Source organism: Amphibalanus amphitrite, unplaced genomic scaffold (genome assembly GCF_019059575.1).
Source record: "Amphibalanus amphitrite isolate SeventyFive unplaced genomic scaffold, NRLGWU_Aamphi_draft 001143F_arrow, whole genome shotgun sequence".
In the NCBI taxonomy this organism is placed as follows: Eukaryota; Metazoa; Arthropoda; class Thecostraca; order Balanomorpha; family Balanidae; genus Amphibalanus; species Amphibalanus amphitrite.
Window position 1 is genome coordinate 28,819 of NW_024882637.1, and position 23,299 is coordinate 52,117.

General features: G+C 47.5%; 2 protein-coding genes across 5 annotated transcripts in view; one reads left to right on the top strand and one right to left on the bottom strand.

Moving 5' to 3' along the window:
* Positions 1-475: 475 nt before the first annotated feature.
* LOC122370547 (autophagy protein 12-like) lies at positions 476-7,526 on the bottom strand. Of its 4 annotated transcripts, none has more exons than XR_006254575.1 (5): positions 6,939-7,247; positions 5,622-5,962; positions 4,798-4,934; positions 3,309-3,582; positions 476-1,516 (listed from the first exon to the last, which is right to left on the bottom strand). XR_006254575.1 is itself a non-coding variant. In XM_043346223.1 (4 exons), exons 2-4 carry the CDS (start codon positions 5,932-5,934, stop codon positions 3,460-3,462), a joined length of 573 nt encoding a protein of 190 aa, XP_043202158.1. In that variant the 5' UTR covers positions 5,935-5,962; positions 7,472-7,526; the 3' UTR covers positions 476-3,459. The 4 variants fall into 4 exon arrangements, 2 of the variants coding, with proteins under 2 accessions (XP_043202158.1, XP_043202157.1); XR_006254574.1 differs by having other exon boundaries at positions 3,232-3,582; XM_043346223.1 differs by lacking the exon at positions 6,939-7,247 and adding an exon at positions 7,472-7,526 and having other exon boundaries at positions 476-3,582.
* A 237-nt stretch (positions 7,527-7,763) lies between these two features.
* LOC122370541 (E3 ubiquitin-protein ligase SMURF2-like) overlaps positions 7,764-23,299 on the top strand; it is a 40,942-nt gene continuing 25,406 nt past the window's right edge. The window contains exons 1-4 of the mRNA XM_043346214.1: positions 7,764-7,845; positions 9,206-9,320; positions 9,633-9,671; positions 10,411-10,519. Coding sequence (XP_043202149.1) covers positions 9,257-9,320; positions 9,633-9,671; positions 10,411-10,519 — 212 coding nt within the window. The 5' untranslated portion in view covers positions 7,764-7,845; positions 9,206-9,256. The remainder of the gene's footprint in view (positions 7,846-9,205; positions 9,321-9,632; positions 9,672-10,410; positions 10,520-23,299) is intronic.

Genomic DNA, 23,299 nt, shown 5'->3' on the forward strand with positions numbered 1-23,299 from the left:
ACTTGTTGTGAGATAAATTTATAATAGAAGAAAGCCTAATCTATGAGTCTTTGACATTATTTATCTCTGAGGTCAGTGGTCACTGTCTGATCTAATACAGGTAGGTATTGAAATTTGACACAATGCGCAGCGCCTCGCACTCTCAGTCTCTCCGTCTTACAGCAGTGGCGACACCTACCAGGAAACCAAACCATCATCGAACTATTGCTGGATGCCCTTCAGCAAATGGCAGCACACCCGGCAGCTCCTAACAACACAACGGATCACGATGAGGGTGGTACAGGCCTCTCTGCAGAAACATTTACTTCCGCCCGCCCGTCCCACCTCTTCACCTTCGAGTGGTCAAGAAGTGCGTGCGAGATCGTATACCTATTGCAACGCTGAACTAGCCATTTCCATTGCTATCTACTAAGAATGCGATTCGACTTCGGTGGAAAAGTATACATACATATAGTGATTGCATGAAACTATCGACTGAAAAGGCACGATTCTATATTTATTTAAACATCTGAATCAACGCTTTATAATGCAAGTACCTACAGCGCAATGACTGAGAAATAACACCAAGCACGACAAAAATACACTAAAATCACCCACACAAACTGATATACTGACGGGCACTCTGATTCCCCTGCTAATCCATTAGCTATGGGAAACACTGACCTATATGGCGTACTGCGAGTCGCACCATAGGAGCTGACCAGCACATATATCGGCATAAATAAAACTACAATCGGCAGACCCGGACAGCCGGTGAAGAACGCAATCACTAATCACCGGCCATATCACAAAATGACTAACCATCTGTAAACCCGCCGGCATGAAACTAAATCACTAAAGAAAAGACATTTACTATTCTTAAAATTGCAATATGAAACAATGCGGATTCGACTTGAATATAACTGTTTTTGAAAATTGCCGAAAGGGAAGGAGACAATCACGCATTGCATTCAACTAATGGGCATTTTTTAGGCATTTACCGTGCTGATCAACGATTGACATGACATGCACAAATGCACATCACTGCCGGAATAAGATCAAAGTTGCACGACATTTTCTCCTAATAAACACACCTTCATGGTACAAGTGATTATCCCGTGGCGACATAAACACTGAACGCACTATTAACAAAAAAGGCATCGTGAGCGTGTGTCCGTCACTCTCACCCACTCACGGACCACACTGAGCTGAGCTCCCTCACCTCTCTCAGCGCCCACTATCCGGAATACCATCTCACCAACTGTAGATACGAGTACACGGAGCGGCCCCAGGCCCGCTCCGTGTACTCGTGGGAGTGTCTTAGATCAAGACTGGACAGTAACTGCATCCCGTCTGCATTTCATGCTTCTCCGTGCGACAGGGGACGCATAGAAGCAGCGCACACTGCCCAGAGGCAGTCTAGTTGGCAGCTGCGATCCAACGGACCACACTCGGATCTGACTACTGCCGCGACCCAGCGTCCATTGCGCACAAGGCTGGAGACGCACACCCCGTGCTCCATGTCTCGTCTCTCTGACTGTATAATCCAGAGTATATACCGGGTGGCCCAGAAAAAACGTTCCCAACTTTAAATCAATATTGTCTCAGAAAGTGATAAAGATACAACATTGAAACTTCGAATAGTCAATGCGGCACACATTTTCAGTAAATGGTGTGATTTTCATGGTGTTCGGTAAATCACTTTTTAAACGGTTCGTGCTTCAAGCATGCCATGTAAAAATTACTTTTTTGCTCCGATGTTTACTAAAAAAAATGTGAGTGAACGGGTCACTTTCACCCCGCGGCACCGCGGCCTAGAGCCATGACTTCTACTGGCAGCTAGTCTCATTGATGGTTCGGGTCTCAGGATGACACATTCCCTCAGGCAACCAAGATGACTCTGTGACAGCGGCATCGGAAGAAGTTTCCAGTTTTCTAACCATCTTGTGGCTCAAATGCTTTCCTGGCTGACATTCCTGGGAAAAGGTAGCTTTTCAACCAGTTTTTTTTTTTGTCATCTGCTGGCAATGTTGTTTTTCATAAGCTATTCTGTGGTCTTCTGGCACAGGAACCAGTCTGCTTTAGTTTGTTTTCCTTATCCGGTCGATTTACTGTTTGATCTACTGAAAGGAAGGTAACCAGTATAACGCCTTTTGGGGCGACTAACGGAGCGAGCGAGAGGGTGAGCCTTGCACGTGCGAAATTTCGAGGGGGTACCTCCAGCTGAGTTGTGCACGGCACCCTACTAACCGGTCTCTAGCGATGTGCCAAATTTGAGCACAATCGGCCCAGCCGTTCTCGAGATCTGGAAGCGGCACCCTGCACGTGCGCACGTGCAAAATGGGTCCCAACTGACTTTTGCACGGCACCCTACTAACCGGTCCCTAGCCATGTACCAAATTTGAGCGCCATCGGTCCAGCCTTTCTCGAGATCTGGAATCGACCCCTGCACGTGCGCACGTGCAGCAGCACCCCAACTCTGGCACATGGATATGCATTGCCTAGTGGGTGCCTACCTGCATGCCAACTTTCAGCGCAATCGACCAAGTAGTTACCGAGATATTGCAACAATTACAAAAGTGACACCTCTTCGTTTTGCACGTGGCACGTGCATAAGGGGTCACCCACATGCATCGGGAATAGTCCAATACTTGGTAGAAGGAATGAAGCTACCCTACAAAAATTACCGCATGTAAATCGGTCAAGTGGTTGCTGAGATATAAGCGTCGCAGAATCGTGACCACGGCCGGCCGCTCATACTCAGAAATTTCCATTATTCTACGTAAGACTCCGCTCGCTTCGCTCGCTCCGTAATCAGCAGTAATCCATGCACCGTGCCACTCCTGCTCGAAACATGATTTGGTGTTGAAACGAATGACATCCATGAGCACCATTTTGGCTCAGTATTTGAATATTTGGCACATAAGTGAGACAAAAATATTTAAAATAAAAACATAGGTGTTGGTTTCATTCACGTGCTCTATTTTTTATTCTTTTTGATAACATGGGTCGGGACGTCTAACCCAATCATCACTATCGTTTGACATCGGCAAAAAAAGCAAAAACGTCTTGCTTAATTCAACTCAAGATTGCCAGCTTGAAAATGATGGTATAGTGTTATAATTTGGCATACCAATGCGCAAAGAAATGACGCAAACTTGATGAAAATTTTGGCTCGTTATTTGTTCTCGTATTTGATATATAGGCCTCATAAGTTCGGAACGTTTTTTTCTGGGCCACCCGCTAGATCACCGTATAATCCACTATCCGCCTCCTGTCTCAGATCACAGTTTCTGATGTCTCCATCATCACTTGGGAGTGTCACCCACCATTCTGCCGCGTGACTTCGCGTCACAGCTGGGTCAGCAGTAGCTCGCAGTCCCACAACTGCATTTACGGCACAGTTCGAACCGAATCGGCCCCAGGCCCGCGTCTTACGACAGCCCCAGGCCCGCGTCTTACGACACAGGCCGGGCCGCCTCAGCCCCAGGCCTGTGTCTTGCAGTAGTGCATCACCAGTTTTCCCTCTGATCCAAAACACTCGAGCAGGTTACCGATGGTCTGGTCCGGCGCGGGTGAGAACGCCTGGCTGACGTACACAAACTGCCGGGGGTGCAGGTGGAGACAGGGAGGGGACCGGTTAGTGTCAGGGGCGGGTGAGAACGCCTGGCTGACGTACACAAACTGCCGGGGGTGCAGGTGGAGACAGGGAGGGGACCGGTTAGTGTCAGGGGCGGGTGAGAACGCCTGGCTGACGTACACAAACTGCCGGGGTGCAGGACGTGGAGTCAGAGAGGGGAGCGGTTAGTGTCAGAGGCCGCCGGCACAGTCAGGAGGAGCTGCTTGGGCGGCGCTACGAGAGAGGACGGTACTGCCGACGATCGAAACACTCGCCTGTGGAGGCAGCAGTGAAAACAAACCTTCTCATCTGTGATGTGCCAGACAATAGCTGGGCGCGAGGCCGTGAAAACAATGACTCCATATATGAAAAATTCAATGAAAAACTCTTTTCTCATCAACACCCATGAGTGGGGCGATAATTTTAGTAGCATAAGTAAACTAGTAATAACGATATAAAAAAAGACAAACTCACATTCAAAATTGATTCTAAAACACCTTTCATCTCCTAGGCATGCACATTCCTTTTAAGTCCCCTATAAGTAAGTAGTGCTGAGACGGGCTTATTTCCACCGTTCAACAGCAGGAACTTCAACACCTCACCAGCGATTCTCTGGTTATCCAGCGGCCCCTCACCTCTCCTCTCACAGTTTCACCAGGGACCCCTGTCTCCTCCTCTTCGACTTCCGCAGCTTTCCATCACGACTCCGCATCCTCAGCGACTCCCCAGTTCGACAAATACCCATAGCGACTCTTTTTGTCTCGCCCTCACCTCCTACACAATGCTTAATAGCGACTCCTAGTCTTCCTAGCTACTCCCTTCCAGTCTCGCCAGGAACTTCCTCACACCCTCATGTTTGCCAGTAAATCTCAGATCCCCTCGGAAATTCTCCTACAGTCTTCCTCGCTTCTCTAACGACACCTTTACATATTCTCCACTCGGACTAAATGGACAGTCCCAGCAGGGACCCCCAATCACCCCCAGCGACGCTTTACCACCCCTAAACACATCAGAGTGTCATCGGTGACTCTCCCCACATCCCTACTGACTCTTCCACATCTCCTGTCTCTACATCGCACACTCCCGTCTCCTCCTACCCCACCGGAGGGCGGAGGCTCCTCTGACCACGCCCCACCTCCCCCGCCATCCCCCATCTACCCAGCGGCAGCGACTCCCCTATACCCGTCTCCCAGCCTCACCAGTGACTCCTCGGGCTCCATGCGGATGTAGCGTTTGATGAACTGGATGACCCAGGTGACCTTCTGTGCCGGATCGACCTTCCACAGCCGCTGCCGCATGATCGGAGCGTCCCCGGCCGCCTTCAGCAGCAGGTTCACTGAGGAAGGCAGATCAGACAGTCACCGGAGGCCAGGCAGACCAATCGCAGAATACCGGAAGGACGCTTCAACAGAACGGTGAAAACTCGCTTATCGCCCTGTTGGGGAAGCAATGGTTACTACTTACTTATCATGAAAGACCGGGCAGACTGGCTATCGGAGAATGAGTACCTAGATCATTTATGAGATCTATGTAATAGACCACTCAGGAAAATACATTGGATGGCAGTGATCAGACAACTTGTTAATTGGAGACTGAACAGATTCATCACTGTCGGCACCTGATCAGTACACTCATTATCAGGGATTGAGCAGAATCATATCGATGGTAAGACACAGGTATTTATTACTTGCATCCCTCACGGAAGAGGAGGAAAAGCAATCAAATGACAACGATGAGGATTGGCAATTGGTAGACTGCTCACGAAAATAACTCAACCAGCCAAAAGGTTCAACCTTTTGAGCCTGACCCTTCATTCCAGAAAAATTACCAGATCAAATTACAGTGTCACTTTCCAATGAAACAGTGGAGTCCTCAGCTATTCATAAATACCAAAAAAAGAAAACATGGAAAAAAGTATAAAAAACAAATTTGATTCATACCAACCAGCCAAGCTTAGAATCACACACCAGTGGCATGTGTTCTATGGTGTTAAAACATGCTTCTAGGCTAGATCTCCCCTCACCTCTGTCTTTAGCTTTCGTTTCCGACGGCGCATCACTCTTGGTATCCGTGTCCGTCTCTGTATCTGCTCCGGTTCCGGTGTCCGCTCCGGTTCCGGTTCCAGTGTCCGCTCCGGCTCCGGACACGGTGTCCGCCGGCGCAGCGGTGCTCCCGGTGTCCGTACCCGTCTCCGTGTCCGCCCGGCTGGTAGTGCTCTCGGTATCCGGCCCAGCCTCTGTGTCCGCCCCGGGCGCTGCTGGGTCGGGGGCGTCCTCGGGTCCGGCGGCCGGAGGGTCACCACCGCCACCATCCTCGGGTTCAGCAGAGTCGGACATCACAGCCAGATGCTAACAGCCCTCGGACCTGCAATGATGGGGTGTAGGAGAAAGTGATGAATGTTAGAGTGGAAATCACTCAGCCTGCTAGGTACTTTTGCTAATACATGGGTAGGTACTCAAAAATACATCATGTGCTTCAGTCTCTCCATACCAACAACATATATAGGTACATATTTTGTGAAGTGTTGGTATCTACCTAAGCTGTCATCCCTTCAAAGCTGGGGCCTGGGCAGAACCACTGAAATCCTATGTAAACTTGCAACAAAACAAAGATCACATTTCAACAGGGCAGACACATGCATAGGTAGCTGTGTTCAGTATGTGCAATCTCATTCGATCGCCCATAAAGAGTGTGGATCTATGGTCGCAACAGATCTTTAGACAAACTTCAAACTGGGCCTGTGAACTTTTTGGATGGGATATGGGGAGTTATTAACAGGACTATGACCAGAGCCCAAGAGGGCACTCCTGAAATCTTGTGAAGCGGCCCATGCTGTCACCTTTCTCAGTCAGTCATCAACAACTGGAACAGCCTACTTCCATCTGTCATAGGTAACAACACCCACAATGTGTTCAAAAACTGTCCCAACACTCACTGGAGACATCTGCACTTCAACCTGCCTCAACCATCCTAACACTGTCACCCAAGAACTTGGTCTTGGCATGAGCAGACACTACAGGCTCTTGGCGTCCCTAAATTTCCATCATCCATGCATCAAGTAGCTAGGTAATCAAGCAAGAGATCAAGATTTGTGGCATCAGATCCCACATCCAATTCCTTGGATCCATGCACTTGTCTGAAATCAATTATGGCTAAACAAAAAACAATTCATGAATCATGATCTCAATGAATTTCCACAAGAGAAAATGTTTGTTTGAACCTGTGATTACAGTGGATCTTGATTTGATCTCTGATAAGTTGAAGTGAAAAAACAAGCTCTTGATGCACAAGCCTAGAGTAAATATTAGGTTAGGAGAGAGGGCAATGTGCTACAGCTTACACGTTTAGGGTGTCCGCACTTAGCATCCACATTATGCAATAGAGCTGTGCCAAATTTCTTCACAGGCTAGTCTAGTTTATTTGGAATGCACATGCAAATAATTATTTTTTTATACAGTTATTCACTTTTCCATGAATGGTGGAAAACCAGACGAATAGGTATTTTCGGGGTAACTTGAAGAGTGACTTGGCGTACCACTAGGCACGAGCTTGCAGACATGTAGTATAACAAGTGCAGCATTTCCGCTTGCATAAATGTTGATGTCATAGCAATTGCTTTTTAAGATATTTAATTTGCAGCTAAATAGCCCTACCCTCCCTTATATTTCCAATGCCATATAACCTATATTTCACTTTTTAGAAATACATGTTTTGTCAACATTTGTGAACTTTGTGATACAGCAATTTGGTCAATAACTCGCTCGTAAAATTCTGCCAATTCAATATAAATAATTGATAAATAATAATACCACGCAACGCAAAACACCCAAACCAACTCGTGAACTCGCCGACAAGTTGAAGTCCTCAACTCACTATTTTAGGGCCTTGCAGCTCACGAGCTCACGAGTGATGTGAGATCGGAATCGAGAATATTTTACAAGTGTAATGGTTCATCTCTATCCATCTAAAGGCCAATTAATTTCGACGAAAATTGAATATGACTGTTAATTAATCCCATTCTGTTGCCAGTTATTATTCTTATCACTTTTGAATTTTCAACCTGTAAAAAAGCGCAGAAATTATTTTGAGAAGCGATTCGTGAACATCACGAGTTCAAAACTGGCTGCAAAACTATCATCCCTAACTAAGGCTTTCGTCTAACGCGCGCCACTCAGCGTTTCTCACCAACTCACTATCAACTCACTTCACATTCGCTTGAAAAGGAAAGGACAGGGCGTATGAGCAAGGTATGAGGGTAATATTGTGGGAATGAAGGTTGGTTCTCGTTAGGACTGAGTGAGGCATCAGTCACCTTTTATTTTACTTGCTTTCCCTTTCAAACTGCTGCCTATCACCACTTGAGCCTAAAGGTGTTTGTTAATTTGATTTGAGACATCCTATGGAATCCTAGGTAATTTTTAAAACTGAGGAGATAAGAAGACTAGCTCCTCAGCATCCAAATCCTTTTATCCAACTTCTGGTAGTGTTCATGATTGTTTCTTTGACTCCTGCACGTCATCCCCACCCATTTATAAACCCATTTTGATTTCACCCGATTCTCGAACCCATTTGCTTGAAGTTTGATTGCTGTCAAATATTTGCTTTTGTGAGCAACAGTTGGGATCATGCTCCAGGCTGTAAAGCATGACAGTGTTGGCCAGATCTCTTGGTTGCGGGGCACTCTGAGGTTGCAGTGTGGATTTGTTAGGGGCGCAGTGCGGATTGTGCATGGATCGTGGATCAGTGTGGCCCAAAAGTGGTGTCATGCCCAGTTGCTTTTCTGGCACCTAACAATGTGCCAGAAAAATGCCCCAAAAATGGTGCACAGGAGGCTTACAAGGGTAATGCAAGGATTTGTTGGCCCTTATATTGCAGTTTAATGTTAGAAGTGCATGTTTCTAAACTTTGATGCTTACTTAAGTGGAATGTCTAACCCTTGTTATGTCATATGAACATACAGTTATGGCATAAACCTGTACCTCTAGTTACTGACTGTCTTGTGTGGAATGTTAACCATTGTTAACTTTCACAAAGTTCACAAAGTTAACTTTCACAAAGTGAACTTTGTGTTAAGAAGTAAATGTTTTGGCAGGTTTGTGGGAAATTGGAAAAAGTCTGGGCGGTTGGTGTACACTGGTGCAGTTTTGTCACCGTGGCTGGTAGCTGGTGCAGCTCATCTAGTTTGTTGTCATGTTATCAGTCAGTCTAGCCTCACATTTTGATGCATGCAGGGCTAGGGCCCACTTTTTACATCTTAAGAACTGACAACTAGTGATTGCATTCAATCTTTAAATGAGATTCAATTGATGTGAGCACCTAAGCCTAACTGACACAATGTTGCATCTTAATTACACACTTAATGGAGGAGAGATCTTTTTCTGGCATGAATCTGACCCAAAGTGACCAGTCTAAACCTTAACTAAAGTTCCTGTCCTGTTAGCAACCAGCTATCAGTGTGGCCAATGGCCATGCTATTCCATTGTCATGTTGATATTTTTATGATGTGGAATTATTGTTCTAGTTTACTTTCTTATGCTCTTTTCTGTTAATTGCTGCTAGGTGTGTGTGACACTTGACCCATATTGTCTGTCCTTGTTTTGTTTCCAGATGTGCTGAAAAGCAGTGGAAGTGCAATGCCCATCACTCAATACATGGTGCATGGGAAAAATGTCACCCAATAGTGGTCACCGGAGGAATGGCACCTCCAAAATACGGCTGACAAGTGAGTGGCGGGAGTGAAGGGGCCTGGCAGTTGTGTGAGAAGGTTGAGTCCTAAGTCTGTTTGTTGGGATTACCATTGTTTCTCCCTATTTTTATACAATCATTTTGGTTATTGATAATTTTAAAACCCATGACATTTTTCCCTATTTACCACATTTTCGTCCAGTAAATGTTCTTGGGTATTGAACAAATTTTCTTTGGATGAATCTGATGCATACCTATAGCTTATATTGTTTTACCATCAATCCAGCTAGTGTCAAGACCAGAGAACCCTGTCGATGGGTTTGCTCTCACAATGTGCTTATGATTTCAGTATTATGTGCCAAGGACCTGGCCAGGAAGGATTTCTTCAGTGAGTACCTACTACCTAACCCACAACCTCATGCCATTGTTCCTTGTTTATAACTTGGTTTGATTAAAAGTGAAGTTAATGGGATCCCATTTCTAATGGGGATTAGAGGTGGCAAAAGTTGAAAATTTCGGGAACCAGACTCGAACCAGACCCGGCAGGACATTTCTGGAACCAGTCGGACCCGGCCTAGGCTGGAATCGGAACCAATTGGACCCGTTCCCCAAAAGTCAGTTAATGCAAACTATTTGTAGGTATCATTATAAGTGGCATCATATAAACAGCCTTTTTCCACTGGACATACTTATGAGCTACAGTGTGGAAAGGAACATACATGAGCAAATGTTTTATTTCCATTCACTTCATATTTTGCGATCAGGCGTAGTGTGCAATATGTATGGTTTATGGTAGGACCCGGTTGGACCCGTCAGACAATTTCCAAGAACCGGTCTGGACCCATATGGGTCTAGACCGGTTCTGTGGACCGGGTCCTCGGGTCCACATTTTGCCATCTCTAATGGGGATCCCTATGACGCTGTCCTCAGTCTAAGTAAATATATTCGCCCAGAAATCAACCAAAGTGTCTGGGTATCTAAAAGTTTTTTTTTTTTTGCAAATTGAAATACCATGCATTTGTCACATCTCTGTTCAGTGCTATACATCTTCTCTGTATCTCCATCTGTTATATATCCATCTGTTATATCTCCATCTGCTAAATCTCCATCTGTCCGGCCGTCCGCAGGGCTGCCGGACCCGTTCGCTCGGATCAGCGTGGACGGCTCTGGCCAGTGCCACTGCACGGAGACGTGCCACGCTACGCTCAGTCCCAAGTGGAACAAACACTTTGACCTGTGAGTACCGAGACCGTCGCCGCCGCGCCCGGGCACGGGGGGGGGGGGGCAGGGTTACAGAGGCTGTGATGGGGTGTGGTTACTGGTTACGTGTTCGGTGGTAGGGGCCTGACTACAGTGATAGTGATGGAAGGACATGCGAATGGTTGCGAATGTTTTGGAAGCTGATCTGCCATGGTTCTCATGTTTGGTGAGGAGCGGTAAACATTGAACGGATACGATGAGCAATCCGTTTTTCCGACCGTTTTTAATCGGTCGTCATCCCCCGAAGCACTTATGTATCCTAAATCTAGTTAGTGACTTAAGTATCTTGCAACACCCAAACATTCTCAGTGCCTGCACAGATCCTTCATGGCACCCACTGGCTCCAGTCACCCGTACCGGGCCCCGCAGCGGACCCGCTCGTCTTGCGGTCCGGTTGGTGCGTGCCGATCTGCCCGTGCAGCGCTGGTCCTCCGCTGACTGACACCCCTCCCCCTCCCTTCCCTCCGACTGAGGGCTTGGGCCCAGTGGTAGCTGGCGCTCAGACTAAGTTGGAGCCTCTCCCCTTGGCGTGGTCTGACGAGAACCCCTCCCTCAATTTCCCTCAATCAAGCAATGGTATGATCTTCTGTCGCGTGTGTCATTGATTCAGAAAAATCCGCCCAACACTGAGCGCAAAAACCAACAAACTGTTGACGATTATCGAGTAACGGTGGTTGCCTGTTGCCGGTACTCTCACGTCTCTAGCGCTAATCACTGTCAATATATCAACTCTCGTTATCGACATCAGAGAGCCGTATCTGCTGACCGCGGTCGGTACTTTGCGCTGACCTCACTTGGACAGAATGTCTCTGAGCCCGGCCGCGCCGGGTGTATATTTATGGAGCTAAGTGCGGCTTCTGCAGTTGATTTCAGGCGCAGATCGTCGGCGGAAATTGTCACCCATCTGCGGTCCCTCCATTGACGCTCTATGAGCATTCACTCACGTGTGATGGTGTCATCAGGGGATATTGTTAATATTCTTGCTCGGCAACTTACGTTGTGAACTCGGTCCGGCTTATACCAGAGCCGTGGTTATATTGTGAGAATTCGGATATGATGTGGGTCACCCACTGCCGTTATATGTAGTGGTGAACACATAGTAGTTGTTTTGAAGGTGTTTACCAGTGGTTGGGAGTATTTTGTTTGTTGCGCTACTGCCCCACACCCGGTGATATAGGTATTCTGAACATTTTTTTCGGGCAGTCTCAGCTCGCTCGTTTCTGAGTTCCCACGGACGTGGTCTCGGGTGCGGGGCCCACACTACTTGACGGGCCGGCGCTGCCGCGGCCGCCGCACAGCCGCAGTCAGCTGACTGGCCCGACAAAACTGTGTGACTGGGACGCGGGGCCCGGCGGGGTGGGGCAAGGGACCGACCGGCCGGAGCCTTTGCACTGCACCCGCGGTGACTGTGGGAGTCTCACGTCTACGTACGACGAAAAACAAACCTAAACGCCTGTGGCAGCGCTCCGAGTGTGCATACGCTGATCACTAGTTATGGACGGGATCTTGGACTTTGAAACTCAATCTGACCCATTTCCTAACCGTGGCTGGGCCCTTCGCCCGATGGTATTTGGACTGACAGATTGTGTAACGTTTGAGCGCCGATCACTGCGTATGTGTATCGCACGGCTCCAAACCCAACCACTGAATACCCGGAACCCAGCGGACATGTCTCCAGGGACCAGGGGACGCGATCGGAGCTGCGCGGCCCGGGCGGGCCGCTACTCTCCCTCGGGGGGCGCCGATCGGGGGCACTGCCGTGCGGTCAGCTGGCCTCAAGGTCAAGGGGGGGGGGCGTCGTGCCGCTCACGGGCCACGCTGCATCGGCGGGGGGGGGGGGCGTCGCAGAGGTGGGTTTGGTGGTGTCAGATCATCGAACCTGTCGAATCTCGCGATTGAGTTACTGCGGCTCCTGAAAGGGTTGCTGTATGTTACACAGTTTGGCCTCTCAAAGCTGCCAAAGCTCCTCACCGGGTTTCTATTGCCCCTCTCAGGGCTTTCCCGGAGTGTCAGGTGCGAGAAAATACCTATTTTCACGGTTCCGGCTAGTGCTGTGAGCTGTCACAGTTTCCGACAGGACTGTCACAGTTCTTGGCAGATCTTTTGCAGCTTCCGTCGGCGCCAGAGCAGCCCTATTCGAGACGTCTCACCGGTATGAAAGGGCTAATGATGACTTAGAAAAGTTCTGGTTAAGCCACATTATGAGGGTTCGTGGAACTGCACTGCGTGGTGCTTGACATTGGCGGCTTCCTTAGACTCTTTGATGAGATGTCTTTTCATTGCGATTGGGTTGGAATAATGGCGAACTGCTATCCGTGCATACGACTTTGAAACGGATAGCCGTCTGTGAGATACCTTCTCACGTCAAGCAAGCTTAGAGCGGAATCTAACGGTCCTCTCACTGCTGAGTACCTATACTGTCGATCTCTCACGCTAAGACTCCCTTCTGCCCCCCCCCCCCGGGCGAGCCGACCCGAGCTTCGTGGCGGCTGACACCATGCCCTGGTATGTCGGTGCGCGTGCGAATGTGGGACCGCAGGGATCCCGCTCACAGCACCCCAGTGTGGGTCGGCGCCACCCCTACCTCGGCCCCTATCATTCCTTGCAGCGGTCAGGGGAAGCTAGAGGTCATTCACCTGATAGGAGCTCCCTATCCTCTTCGTCACTCAAGCTCGGAAAGAATAGGACGGTTTACGTCTTCGTTTCGTGCTGTGGAGGCGTGCCAGGCTACATTTTTCAATAACTGAAATCCCCCAGGGGCTCTGAAGATTTCGAACTGTGCGGTGGCGTTGGATCGCGCCCGTTTCGTGTCTCGTGAGAAATCATAGGGAGTGGTATGTGGGCGATGATCAGGGTAGAGTGGGGTTATTGCGTGACTGAGACTGCGTGACTGAGAGACCCGAGAGGGATTTGAAAGACTCGACAGCGAGCTGAGAGCCCCGATAGAGGGTTGTGGAGCCCGACTGAGACTGGGAGGCGCCGTGCCTTTGAGACTGACTTTGTGACCGTGGTAACTGAAGTGTGTGAGAAGCTCCGCTATGCCTGAGATGACTGAGGTGCGAGCCTGAGACGATTGAGTTACAAAGAGTGAAAGACCTTGATGGAATATGAACGTCGGTGAGGTCTTCGTTCAGTCAAAACCCCGCATTTGGCTGCTAGCGGGCATTGGGACAGCCAAAAGGCACGCTTGGTGGAGTAGTGGGACTTGATGCCGCCAGTAATACGCAAAGAAACCGAACCGATGAGGGCTGAAAACAAAACGAAACAAGACGCGACCTCGAATAATATTCACTCACAACACAGTTTTTTTTCGCACAGCTTTTCGTGGTTTGATGCTGTATGGAGTGTGTTCTTTGTAATTCCTTTTCGGTCGAGGCGCGATGTGCACAGTTTGTTGCCCGGAAGCTGCCCCGCATTGGCACTGCTGCGGTCGCGGGGTGGGCCGATATTCCTACAGTTATGCCCACCGGCCGGCCTCGGCGCTCGTTTCCCAGGCGGCTCTGCTAAGATCGTGCGCAGGTGCAGGAAAAGGCCGGCGCTGGGCGGGCCCGTGTGTGGCAGAGACCGGTCCGTGCGCCGCTACACAAATCCTCTCTGAGTAGCTGCCGAGGTACTGGAGCCAGTGCTGCTGCGGCGGCGGCGGGTGGGTGGTGCTGGCCTGCAGGCTGCATCGCCGGCTTTCGAAGGAAGCCGTCGGCAATGCTGAACATTCGAATCCGACTGTTTGTGCTCTCTCTCTCTCTCTCTCTCTCTCTCTCTCTCTCTCTCTCTCTCTCTCTCTCTCTCTCTCTCTCTCTCTCTCTCTCTCTCTCTCTCTCTCTCTCTCTCTCTCTCTCTCTCTCTCTCTCTCTCTCTCTCTCTCTCTCTCTCTCTCTCTCTCTCTCTCTCTCTCTCTCTCTTCAGCCCTTTTTCTTCTTCATCGCTTTTCTTCTCTCTCCCGGTCTCCCCCTCTCCTCTCTGTTTTATCTTCCTGTCTTTCTGTTACTCCCTGTCTTCTCTCTCCCTTCTCTCATTCATTCTGCTGGCTTTTTCGATTCATCCTTCTTCGTCTGTCCCTCTCTTAGCGTTCTATCGTCCCATGTCTCTCTCTCCCCATTCGCCGCTCCACATCTCCGTTCGGTCGTGTCAGGATTTATTTGTGCGTTCCCCTGCCCACGGTGGCTGATAGCGGGATGATAAGAGCGCACAGATTGCGCCACTGATTAGAGGGCGCAGATTACTGGCCGATCGAGCGCGGTGACCTCCGCACGGATTGATCGGGAACCGATCTGGGCCTCGTTTCATAAAACTCTGCCGTAACTTACACCTTTCCGTAATTCACACCCTTTCAAACTACGGAGCGCAAATGAAGCGGTTTCACAAAGCCACAACTGGAATTGTTTACACCTCCGTAACTAAGCACATTTGCGTAGTTGCCGTAATTTATCAAGCGTCCTACAAATTACAATTTCGTGTCAACACTTATTTTTTTACGAGAAATTATAAAACAATTATGTTGAATTTTAATCTTAAAAATTATTTATGAAAAAAACAAAATTGATATTGATGACCATCCTTTATTAAATCAATATATTGAAAATAGCAGAAAGCCAGCTAAGCAGAAGTGCCTTACTACGAAAGTGGCGCGGCGCGGCGAATAAACAAAATTCCGATAGTTGCCACAAAAAGCGACTGGTACAGAAGATTTGCAGTTTCTTTTTCTCATTTTGGCTGTTCTTTCTTCCTCACCAGGCTCAACATTATAAAATATATTAAAAATTAGCTTCGAATCTTCACCTTAATTCAAATTCACGCAACATTTTTGTGCGTAGTTTACACCACTGATATCAAGAACTTGATAAAATATTTGGCGTTAATTACGTCGTTTTATGAAACCCAAATGGCATCAATTGGTCCGGATTCGAGCATTTGCCGTAAATGAAGCTCCGTAATTTCGATGGCGTGAATTACTCCGGTCTCCGGCTTTATGAAACCGAATTGGCATCAAATACGCCAAATCTGGCATAATTGACGGAACGCCGTAAGTTATTCCTTTTATGAAACGAGGCCCTGGTCGCGGCGTCTGGTCACTGGGACATATCAGAAGCGGTCAGCCCGGCTAACACGTGCTGTTGTTTATTTGATATGACCTGTGGTGACAGACGTAGTTTTTAGTCAGACATATTTAGTTTACTGTGGTGTTTACCTAGGGGTTTCCCTCCCGCCAGTTCGTCAGAAAATGGTGGCGGAAGTTGTTTTGAATGTGCTATTTTGGTTCGTGGAAGGGATAACACCTTGAATTGGTGACGAGTCTGCATCAAAGCCCCAAGCCGTAGTCTGATTTTTGTTTGGTATAACTAACGTAACTTCACGGTCAAAGCTCAAGCCGCGAGGTATCGTTATCTGTCGGTGTAAACACTGCAGTAACTACCGTGAGTCAGGACCTATATAGTCTTTGATTGTGTTGAAATGCTCAGCAAACATTAGCTATCCACTTGACGTTTTTGGCGTGCTACGACCGTCCAAAGTCCTTCTCGGCGCTCCTGGGTGTGGGGCAGACTCAACACCGTGCTGTGTACTGCCATAGACATGTGCGCGGTAAAACAACCACTAACTATTGATGAGATGGAGGTGCTGTCGTGAGTTTGGTCTGAGCACAGCCTAAACTTCAATTTCTGTGCGCCCTGTTCACATCTAGGGCTGGGAGGGGCGTTGGCAGCCGCTGTGTCCCTGATCCATAACCAGCACTGACAGCCCTCAATCCCAGCGCCCCGAACCAGCACGCGCCGGGCGGGGGTCGCCCCACGACCCACTGTGGTCCATACGGGCGCCACATGCGACTCGCCCCGGTCGTCGGGGGTCGGCCCGCCGCCATACGGGTGTCCGATACAGCGTCCGATGGCGGTCACAGCGACTGATAGGCGCCCATTTACATCGTGTCAGCGGCGCCGCGATGGAACTGGGTCGGACAGCTGGGTCGGACGGTGGCTGCAGAGCGGTGGTTTGGGCACAGGGGATTCATGTCGAGGTTGAGATATTGAACAGAAATGACGCGCTCAGCGCTGGGTGGGGGTCAATGAGGTATCTATGCGTAGTTGGGAAAGTGTCCTGAGTGGTGTTTTAGGGGACACACCGGTACTTGAGCTGGTCGGTTCACGTGGATGTGCGATCGGCACAGCATTTGAATGCTCTGTGCTTTATCAACATTATGATGCCTTGTACCTATTGACATGGTGCTATAATGATGCTGTTTTTACTTGCCGGGTTCATTGAATGGTAAGGTTATCCCATTATAAGTGAAAAATAACCGCCCATGCGCCGCCGATGTTATCGTAAATCACGCACCGCACGAGCAACCGTTTCCGGCCCATTTACAACCCCACCAGTCCTCAGAACCGCGCTCTGGGAGTCCCACAGTGCGCCCCATTTCCCTGAGGGTTTTTATGGAAAACCGAGCCACCTCTCACACGCTGTATTCCTTACGTCATCGTGTCGCGGCGCCAACTGCCGCCGCGCGCCCGAGCCCGGCCGGCGGTCCACAGTGCACACACAGCTGTGCGCCATAAAACTAGCGCCGCAGGCGCAGGAAATGCGGCCCGCCGGTCCCACGGCCTCGGCGCGCCCACACAAACACGGTCATAAGCACACACGCACAATACACACACAAGGCACGCTACGTTCTACTAATTCATAACACAATTCTATTACACTCCCCCCTGATTTATAAATCACCATACTCCGTCAGTGTAGCGGGACGCCGCTCCCGCGTGCTCCTGCGAGCAGCTGCCGACTCCTCGCCATCGTGCGAGGCCCCCTCCGACTCGCCTCGAGCCGCAGCGTCGGGAGTGACACGCTGCTCATAAAAGATAATTGGGGCGCCCTCGTCGTCACTCTCACTGATCGGCGGACTCCTGCCCTCGGCCGGCTGTGGGAGAACGGCCAGCCTCAGGTCCCGCACATGGCGCGGCACTCCATCCACCTCAACACACTGTACAGACACAATACGGCTCACCGTCCCAAGTGAACTGGCCACGTCACAGCGGCGGCTCGGGTCCCTGACCCAAACCTTGTCCCCGACCGTAAAGCGGCTGATATCGGCATCAGCTGGCGTGTCTACATCTGGGACTTTCACTCGGTAATTAAACAGCGTTTCCATGGGGCTGGAGCTCTGATCCTCCGCGCGTGGCATCACGCTATAGCGATACACCGCCTCCACCACCGAACACTTCTTTCTGGCCGCTAACGTTTTGATGGAGCGGTGGTTGCGCTCCGAGATGCCGTTACCGGACGGGACATGAGCTGCTCGGTATCGAACGGAGACTCCCCACCGACTGACGAACTCATTGAACACGGCACTTCGAAACGATGGATAGTTATCCGTCAGCAGCTCAGTGGGAGCGCCTCGCTCCAGGAAGATCGACTCAAGCTGCGCGATGACACTCTCAGCGTCCTGTCGCTTTAGGCGCCTCCAGATCGCGTAGCGAGACGGCCCACAATCCACTAGGCAGACTTGTAAACGACTCTGAGTTGATTCGTGAATCGACTCAGAATCAAACCGTTTTTCGATGAGTCATGAGTTGATTCGAATCACTTCATCGAGGAACTTGATGAGTCATGAGTTGATTCGAATCAATTAAATTTAACATCATGAGTCATTTGATGAATCGATTCAAATTTTCAGACTCAAACAAAGAATCGACTCAAAAAGAAATTTGAGTCGTTTACAAGTCACCATCAACACCCTAATAATCAATGCTAGATCACCCCCTCAGCTTTAGCCATCACTTAACCCGCGCGGGGCTGGGGTCTCCAGCCGAACGCGCGGGGCTGGGGGGGGGGGGGGGGTAAATTTTACCCCCCCCTGTTATCTCCCGAATTAATGGTCCGATTTGGAAAATTCAAACGCCAATCGAAAGATCTCATCACGAACAACTATAAACATGTACTTAATTTTAAGTTTGAGGTCAAGGTCAAGGTCAGGTCAAGGGTACAAATTGGAAGTTCCTACAGTATCGGCCTTGCACTGTAGTTGCCGAAGAATGGAGTCATGGACTGAGACTGATCGCCCAAAACGTGTTCTTAGGCTACCAAGACAATATTCGTTGCATACAATATCATTCAGAGGTCAAGGTCAAGGTCAGGTCAGGTCAGGTCAGGTCACCAAAAACAAAATATAGAAAAGGGCATGTGCGACACATGTTTTATGGGTCATTTTACTCATAGAATTCAATAGGCACACTCAATAAGTGATATGGACCACCTCTGGATGAATTTCAGGTCGAGGTCAGGTCAAGGTCAGGTCAAGTGAGGTCAAATTTTGAAGTTGGTTGTTAAGGCCTAAAAAGGTGTCTATCTGATGCAGTTTTTCACGGCAAATCGAATGGTGCTATTTTTGTTTCCGTACGAGGTCTAGAACTTCCAAAAAAGTCATTTTTCAAAAATTTTGTGTGTCGTGACGTCATACAATTTTGAATAACTCCCACATTTTTGAACCGATTCTTCTAAAACTTGGTATGTAGGTGCACATAGACCACTTCTCTGACATATATTCCGGTTTTTTCGATAAACTCAAAATTTTGGATTTTATAGCTATTTTCCCAAAAAAGTCAGTTTTTTGAAAAAAATTGGGCCAAAATCCAAAATTTTCAAAAAACCGAGATAGCCATTTGATAGACAAAGTAAAATTACGTATATCCTTTTTTGTTACATCTTGATTCCTTTAAAAATGAAGATGTTAGCGGCGTTTGAACTTTTGCCGTTTTTGAGGCGAAAATGGCGAACATGACGTCACTAAAACGTCAATTTCTCAAAAAATTTCCGACGGATTTCGCTTAAATTTTCAGGGAACGTGTCAAATTGATGTAAGAAAAGGTACTGAAAGTTTGGCGGCGCTGCGCGCCGCCGTTTTTGAGATATTGCAAAAATTCGCGAGGGGGGGTAAAATTTACCCCCCCCCAGCCCCGCGCGGGTTAACTCCATATTTCAGACTTACAAGAGCCTCAGAGGCTCAGGCACAGGCGCCTAATGAGCCAAAAGCATTTGGCAGTTGGTAGGTACTTAGTCTTACCAAACCAAGTGCCTGCTACACTACCTAGGTACCTACATTTTACATGTCAGAAGTTAGAATTGACACCTGCGGCTGCCTCCCCTTCTCCCAGTCCCAATTTGGTCCCAATAATCAATCAACAGCATGAGAGTTTGGGCGTCCATAGAGTCAAATACGCCCAAACTACCTATAGCCTATAAACTACCTATAGGCTATGCTATAATACAAATAAACTCACCTATAAACCGCAAAATTGCGATGCTCAACTGCCAATAAACCACAAAATGCACATTTTCCCATGAAATAGAAGTTTAAAAAGAAACTTGTTTTATGACATCATAGAATCTTCAGAATAATGTAAAGGAGCGGCTTTGAAATATTTCCTCAGCGATCTACATTCGCCTAAAATATGTAGGTACTATGAGTGACGTCATGAATTCGAGAATAGAATGTGAAAGTCATAGTATGTTTTAAGAAAACTACATTAATGGCGCAGTTGATAACTTTCACGTCTGAATCTCGTGACAAATTGGCCGGATGACGTTGCCCGAATTGCACCAATGACAATTTATTTTTACCAAAAGGCAAAAGAGCCACTTGGTCAGTGCTCCGGTGCTCCTGATATCGATTAATATTCAATGACGTCATTTTTAAACTAAAATTGTAGACTAACAATATTTTTTTATATTCCTTGTCCGCAGCCAGTTGGCACTGCTAAACTAGGTGCCGTTTGGAGAATGTATATTGTATACCTACATTAACTACTTTCAAATGAGTCTCAACTCAAGATCATATCTGATTCTGAGGCCTGAGCCACTCATGCCCTCGTGGCCCATGGAGTCCCTGCTGATGGTGATGCTGAATGTTTCACAGGTGGGATTAATCCTATTTTTGAGGTTGTACTGTTTGAATAATTTTATTTGATAAGTAAGAAGTAGTAACATTTCTATCATTATCATGTATAAAAAGTTTGATTAAAAAAAAAAACATGAATGCCTCTCGGAACTTGTGCTTTTGAATTTTCAAATAAGACTTTCTAGGTAATAATAAGAGATAGGTTACTATGCTACTCCTTAGTCCTTACTTATATTATAATTGTCTCTCAGAGTTACTTACAAATTTATCTGACATTGCACTGTTGACTGTTGAGTGTTGAAGATAGGTAGGTGTAAGGTAGGTACCTATGTACCTAGTCCTACTAGGTAGCTGCTTGAATCTTTGGTCAAGGCTACCTACTATGCTGCTTAATACAATTGTGGTATGCGGCATATTCATTTTATCATAGCTTTGAGTCAAATAATCAACAAATGCCTATAGTGAGTCATGGGTTGAATGAAATAAGTTCAATAAAAATGTCGTGTGAGTCATGAGTTGATTTGAATCGATTCATCAAAATGTGTGAGTCATGAGTTGATTCGAATCATTCCGTTGGCTAGTTGCTCGAGTCATGAGTTGATTCGAATCATTTTATCGAGGAACTTGATGAGTCATGAGTTGATTCGAATCAATTAAATTTAACATCATGAGTCGTTTGATGAATCGATTCAAATTTCCAGACTCAAACAAAGAATCGACTCAAAAAAAATTTGAGTCGTTTACAAGTCTGAGTGCCACTAGGGTCAGGTAGAGTTGATTGTCGGCGTGGCAGACGTCCATGCTCACTCTTTCCCAGGGGCATTCCACGTCAAATCGAACAAAAATCGGCTGTTTTGCACCTTACCATCAGCGATTTCATTATAAATTTGTAAGCGAGTTCCTGTGTCGCCCCGGACATTACAATCATGTTTTTTGCACATTCTGACCACAGGTCTTCTAAATATAGGGCATCAAATTTTTACAAAATGTTGCATCTTTATATTTTTGAACGATCATAACTTTGGTTGTACTTGTTTGATTTGAATGAAATAAACCTTACTGTTAAGGTAATTTCTTAAGCATTTGTTTAGAATTGCATCGACTTAAATATATGACCTCGAAATTTGCTTAACTCTGTTCTTAAGCAGAAAAATTGAAATAGCAAAAAACACGCCACCTTCGATTTGGCTCATTTTCATATATTTTATTGCCTACCATATTCTTAACAACCTGTGAAAAAATTAGAGTGGGCCATTCATAAGTTTTGAAGAAAATGGCACATATGCAAACGTATGCTAGCACGCGCAGTGGAGGGGGAAGAGTGAATTTCGCCCCACCCCTCCTGTTTTTCGCCAATATCTCATAATATTGATGCGAAATTACTTATGGCTACCTGTCCAGAATTGAATTGCACATCTCATCGTGCAAGCAATAAGAAAATCGGTTCACAACTGTTCTAGTAATAGCGGTGTAAAGTGAACATCCTGTCGCCGCGGCGACGCGGCGACTCGGAAGCCGGCGCCGACCGCTACGCGCCGCCTGAATTGTACACTGTGCCGGGACGGAACGGAACGGTTCCGTCTTTACATCGCGCTCCTTACCGCTGATTACGTTCGATTCGCGTCAAATTTTGTGAGAAGACTAAGAAATGTACAGGCAATCTTATAGTGAAAGAATTCTGAAAATAGGTTGGTAAACAATTGAAATATGAACGTGTAAACACAAAATTGTGACTGCTGCGTTTCCCGCGTCGGCCGATCCCGCCTCAGCCGGCGACATGTTATTCTTAGCAGGACTCTAACTGCCATATTTATTATCGGATTAACTAGAAATTCCCCATACATACTCAAAAATGTATGTTCTTTCGTATAGTGAAGATCAAAAGACGTGAAGATATCGTTGCGTGATAATGTTTTCGTTGAATTTATGTCATGATGCATTTCCACACGGCTCAAAATTCACCGCAAAATACCGTTTGCCTGAGACACTTTTACAATGGAACGTGAATGCTTGACTACGATGACTATGCATTTCCATTCTCGCAGAGTTTGGGATATCACTAATCAGCAATCATTCATTTCAGAAAGTGTACACAAGCAAGCATGTCTTGACTCTGTCTTTCAAGGTCACGCGCGGTTGCGTGATGTTGATGCATGAAAACGGCGTTTGCCGCGAAAGTTATGAATAGCCCACTCCAATTTTTTCACAGATGGTTAGGAACATTGTGACGGACACAATATGTAAAAATTACTCAAATCGAAGGTGGCGTGTTTTTTGCTATTTAAATTTTTCTGTTTTAATTCAAGGTCAAATGCATTTCAAGGTCAATTCAACTTAATTTTATAATTAAAAATCAAAGCCTTATCAATTGTCTACAAGACCCTGTTAATATCATTTTGATACCAGAAAAGGAACCAGAGTTATAAGCATTTAAAAAAATGATGTCTGGCATTTTTGGCTATATTCGATGACCTATATCTCGGCGATACGTTATCAAATTTCGAAAATATTATACGTAACTCAGTTTTGAACCATGCCCAGTCTGCCTACAAATTTTCAGAAAAATCGAAGGGGATGACGGATTTCGGTGTTTGATTTGACGTGGAATGCCCCCCCAGCACTCGTTCACCCCTAGCGTGCCGCGCACCCAGCGCTGCGGCGCAGGGTCGACCGATTGGCACGCCTGACACTGGCGGATCACGGCACGCACCTGAGCTCTGGTGACGTCAGAGCTCTGCCTCCTGCATAGTCTCAGGGTTCGTGTGATGCCAGGATGGCCGCTGGTGTGGTGAATCCGTGCGATGTCGGGCTCTGTGACGACGGCACCGCACACCATCGACGCGCCCTGCGGGGTCAGCCACTTTTTTGGCACTTTC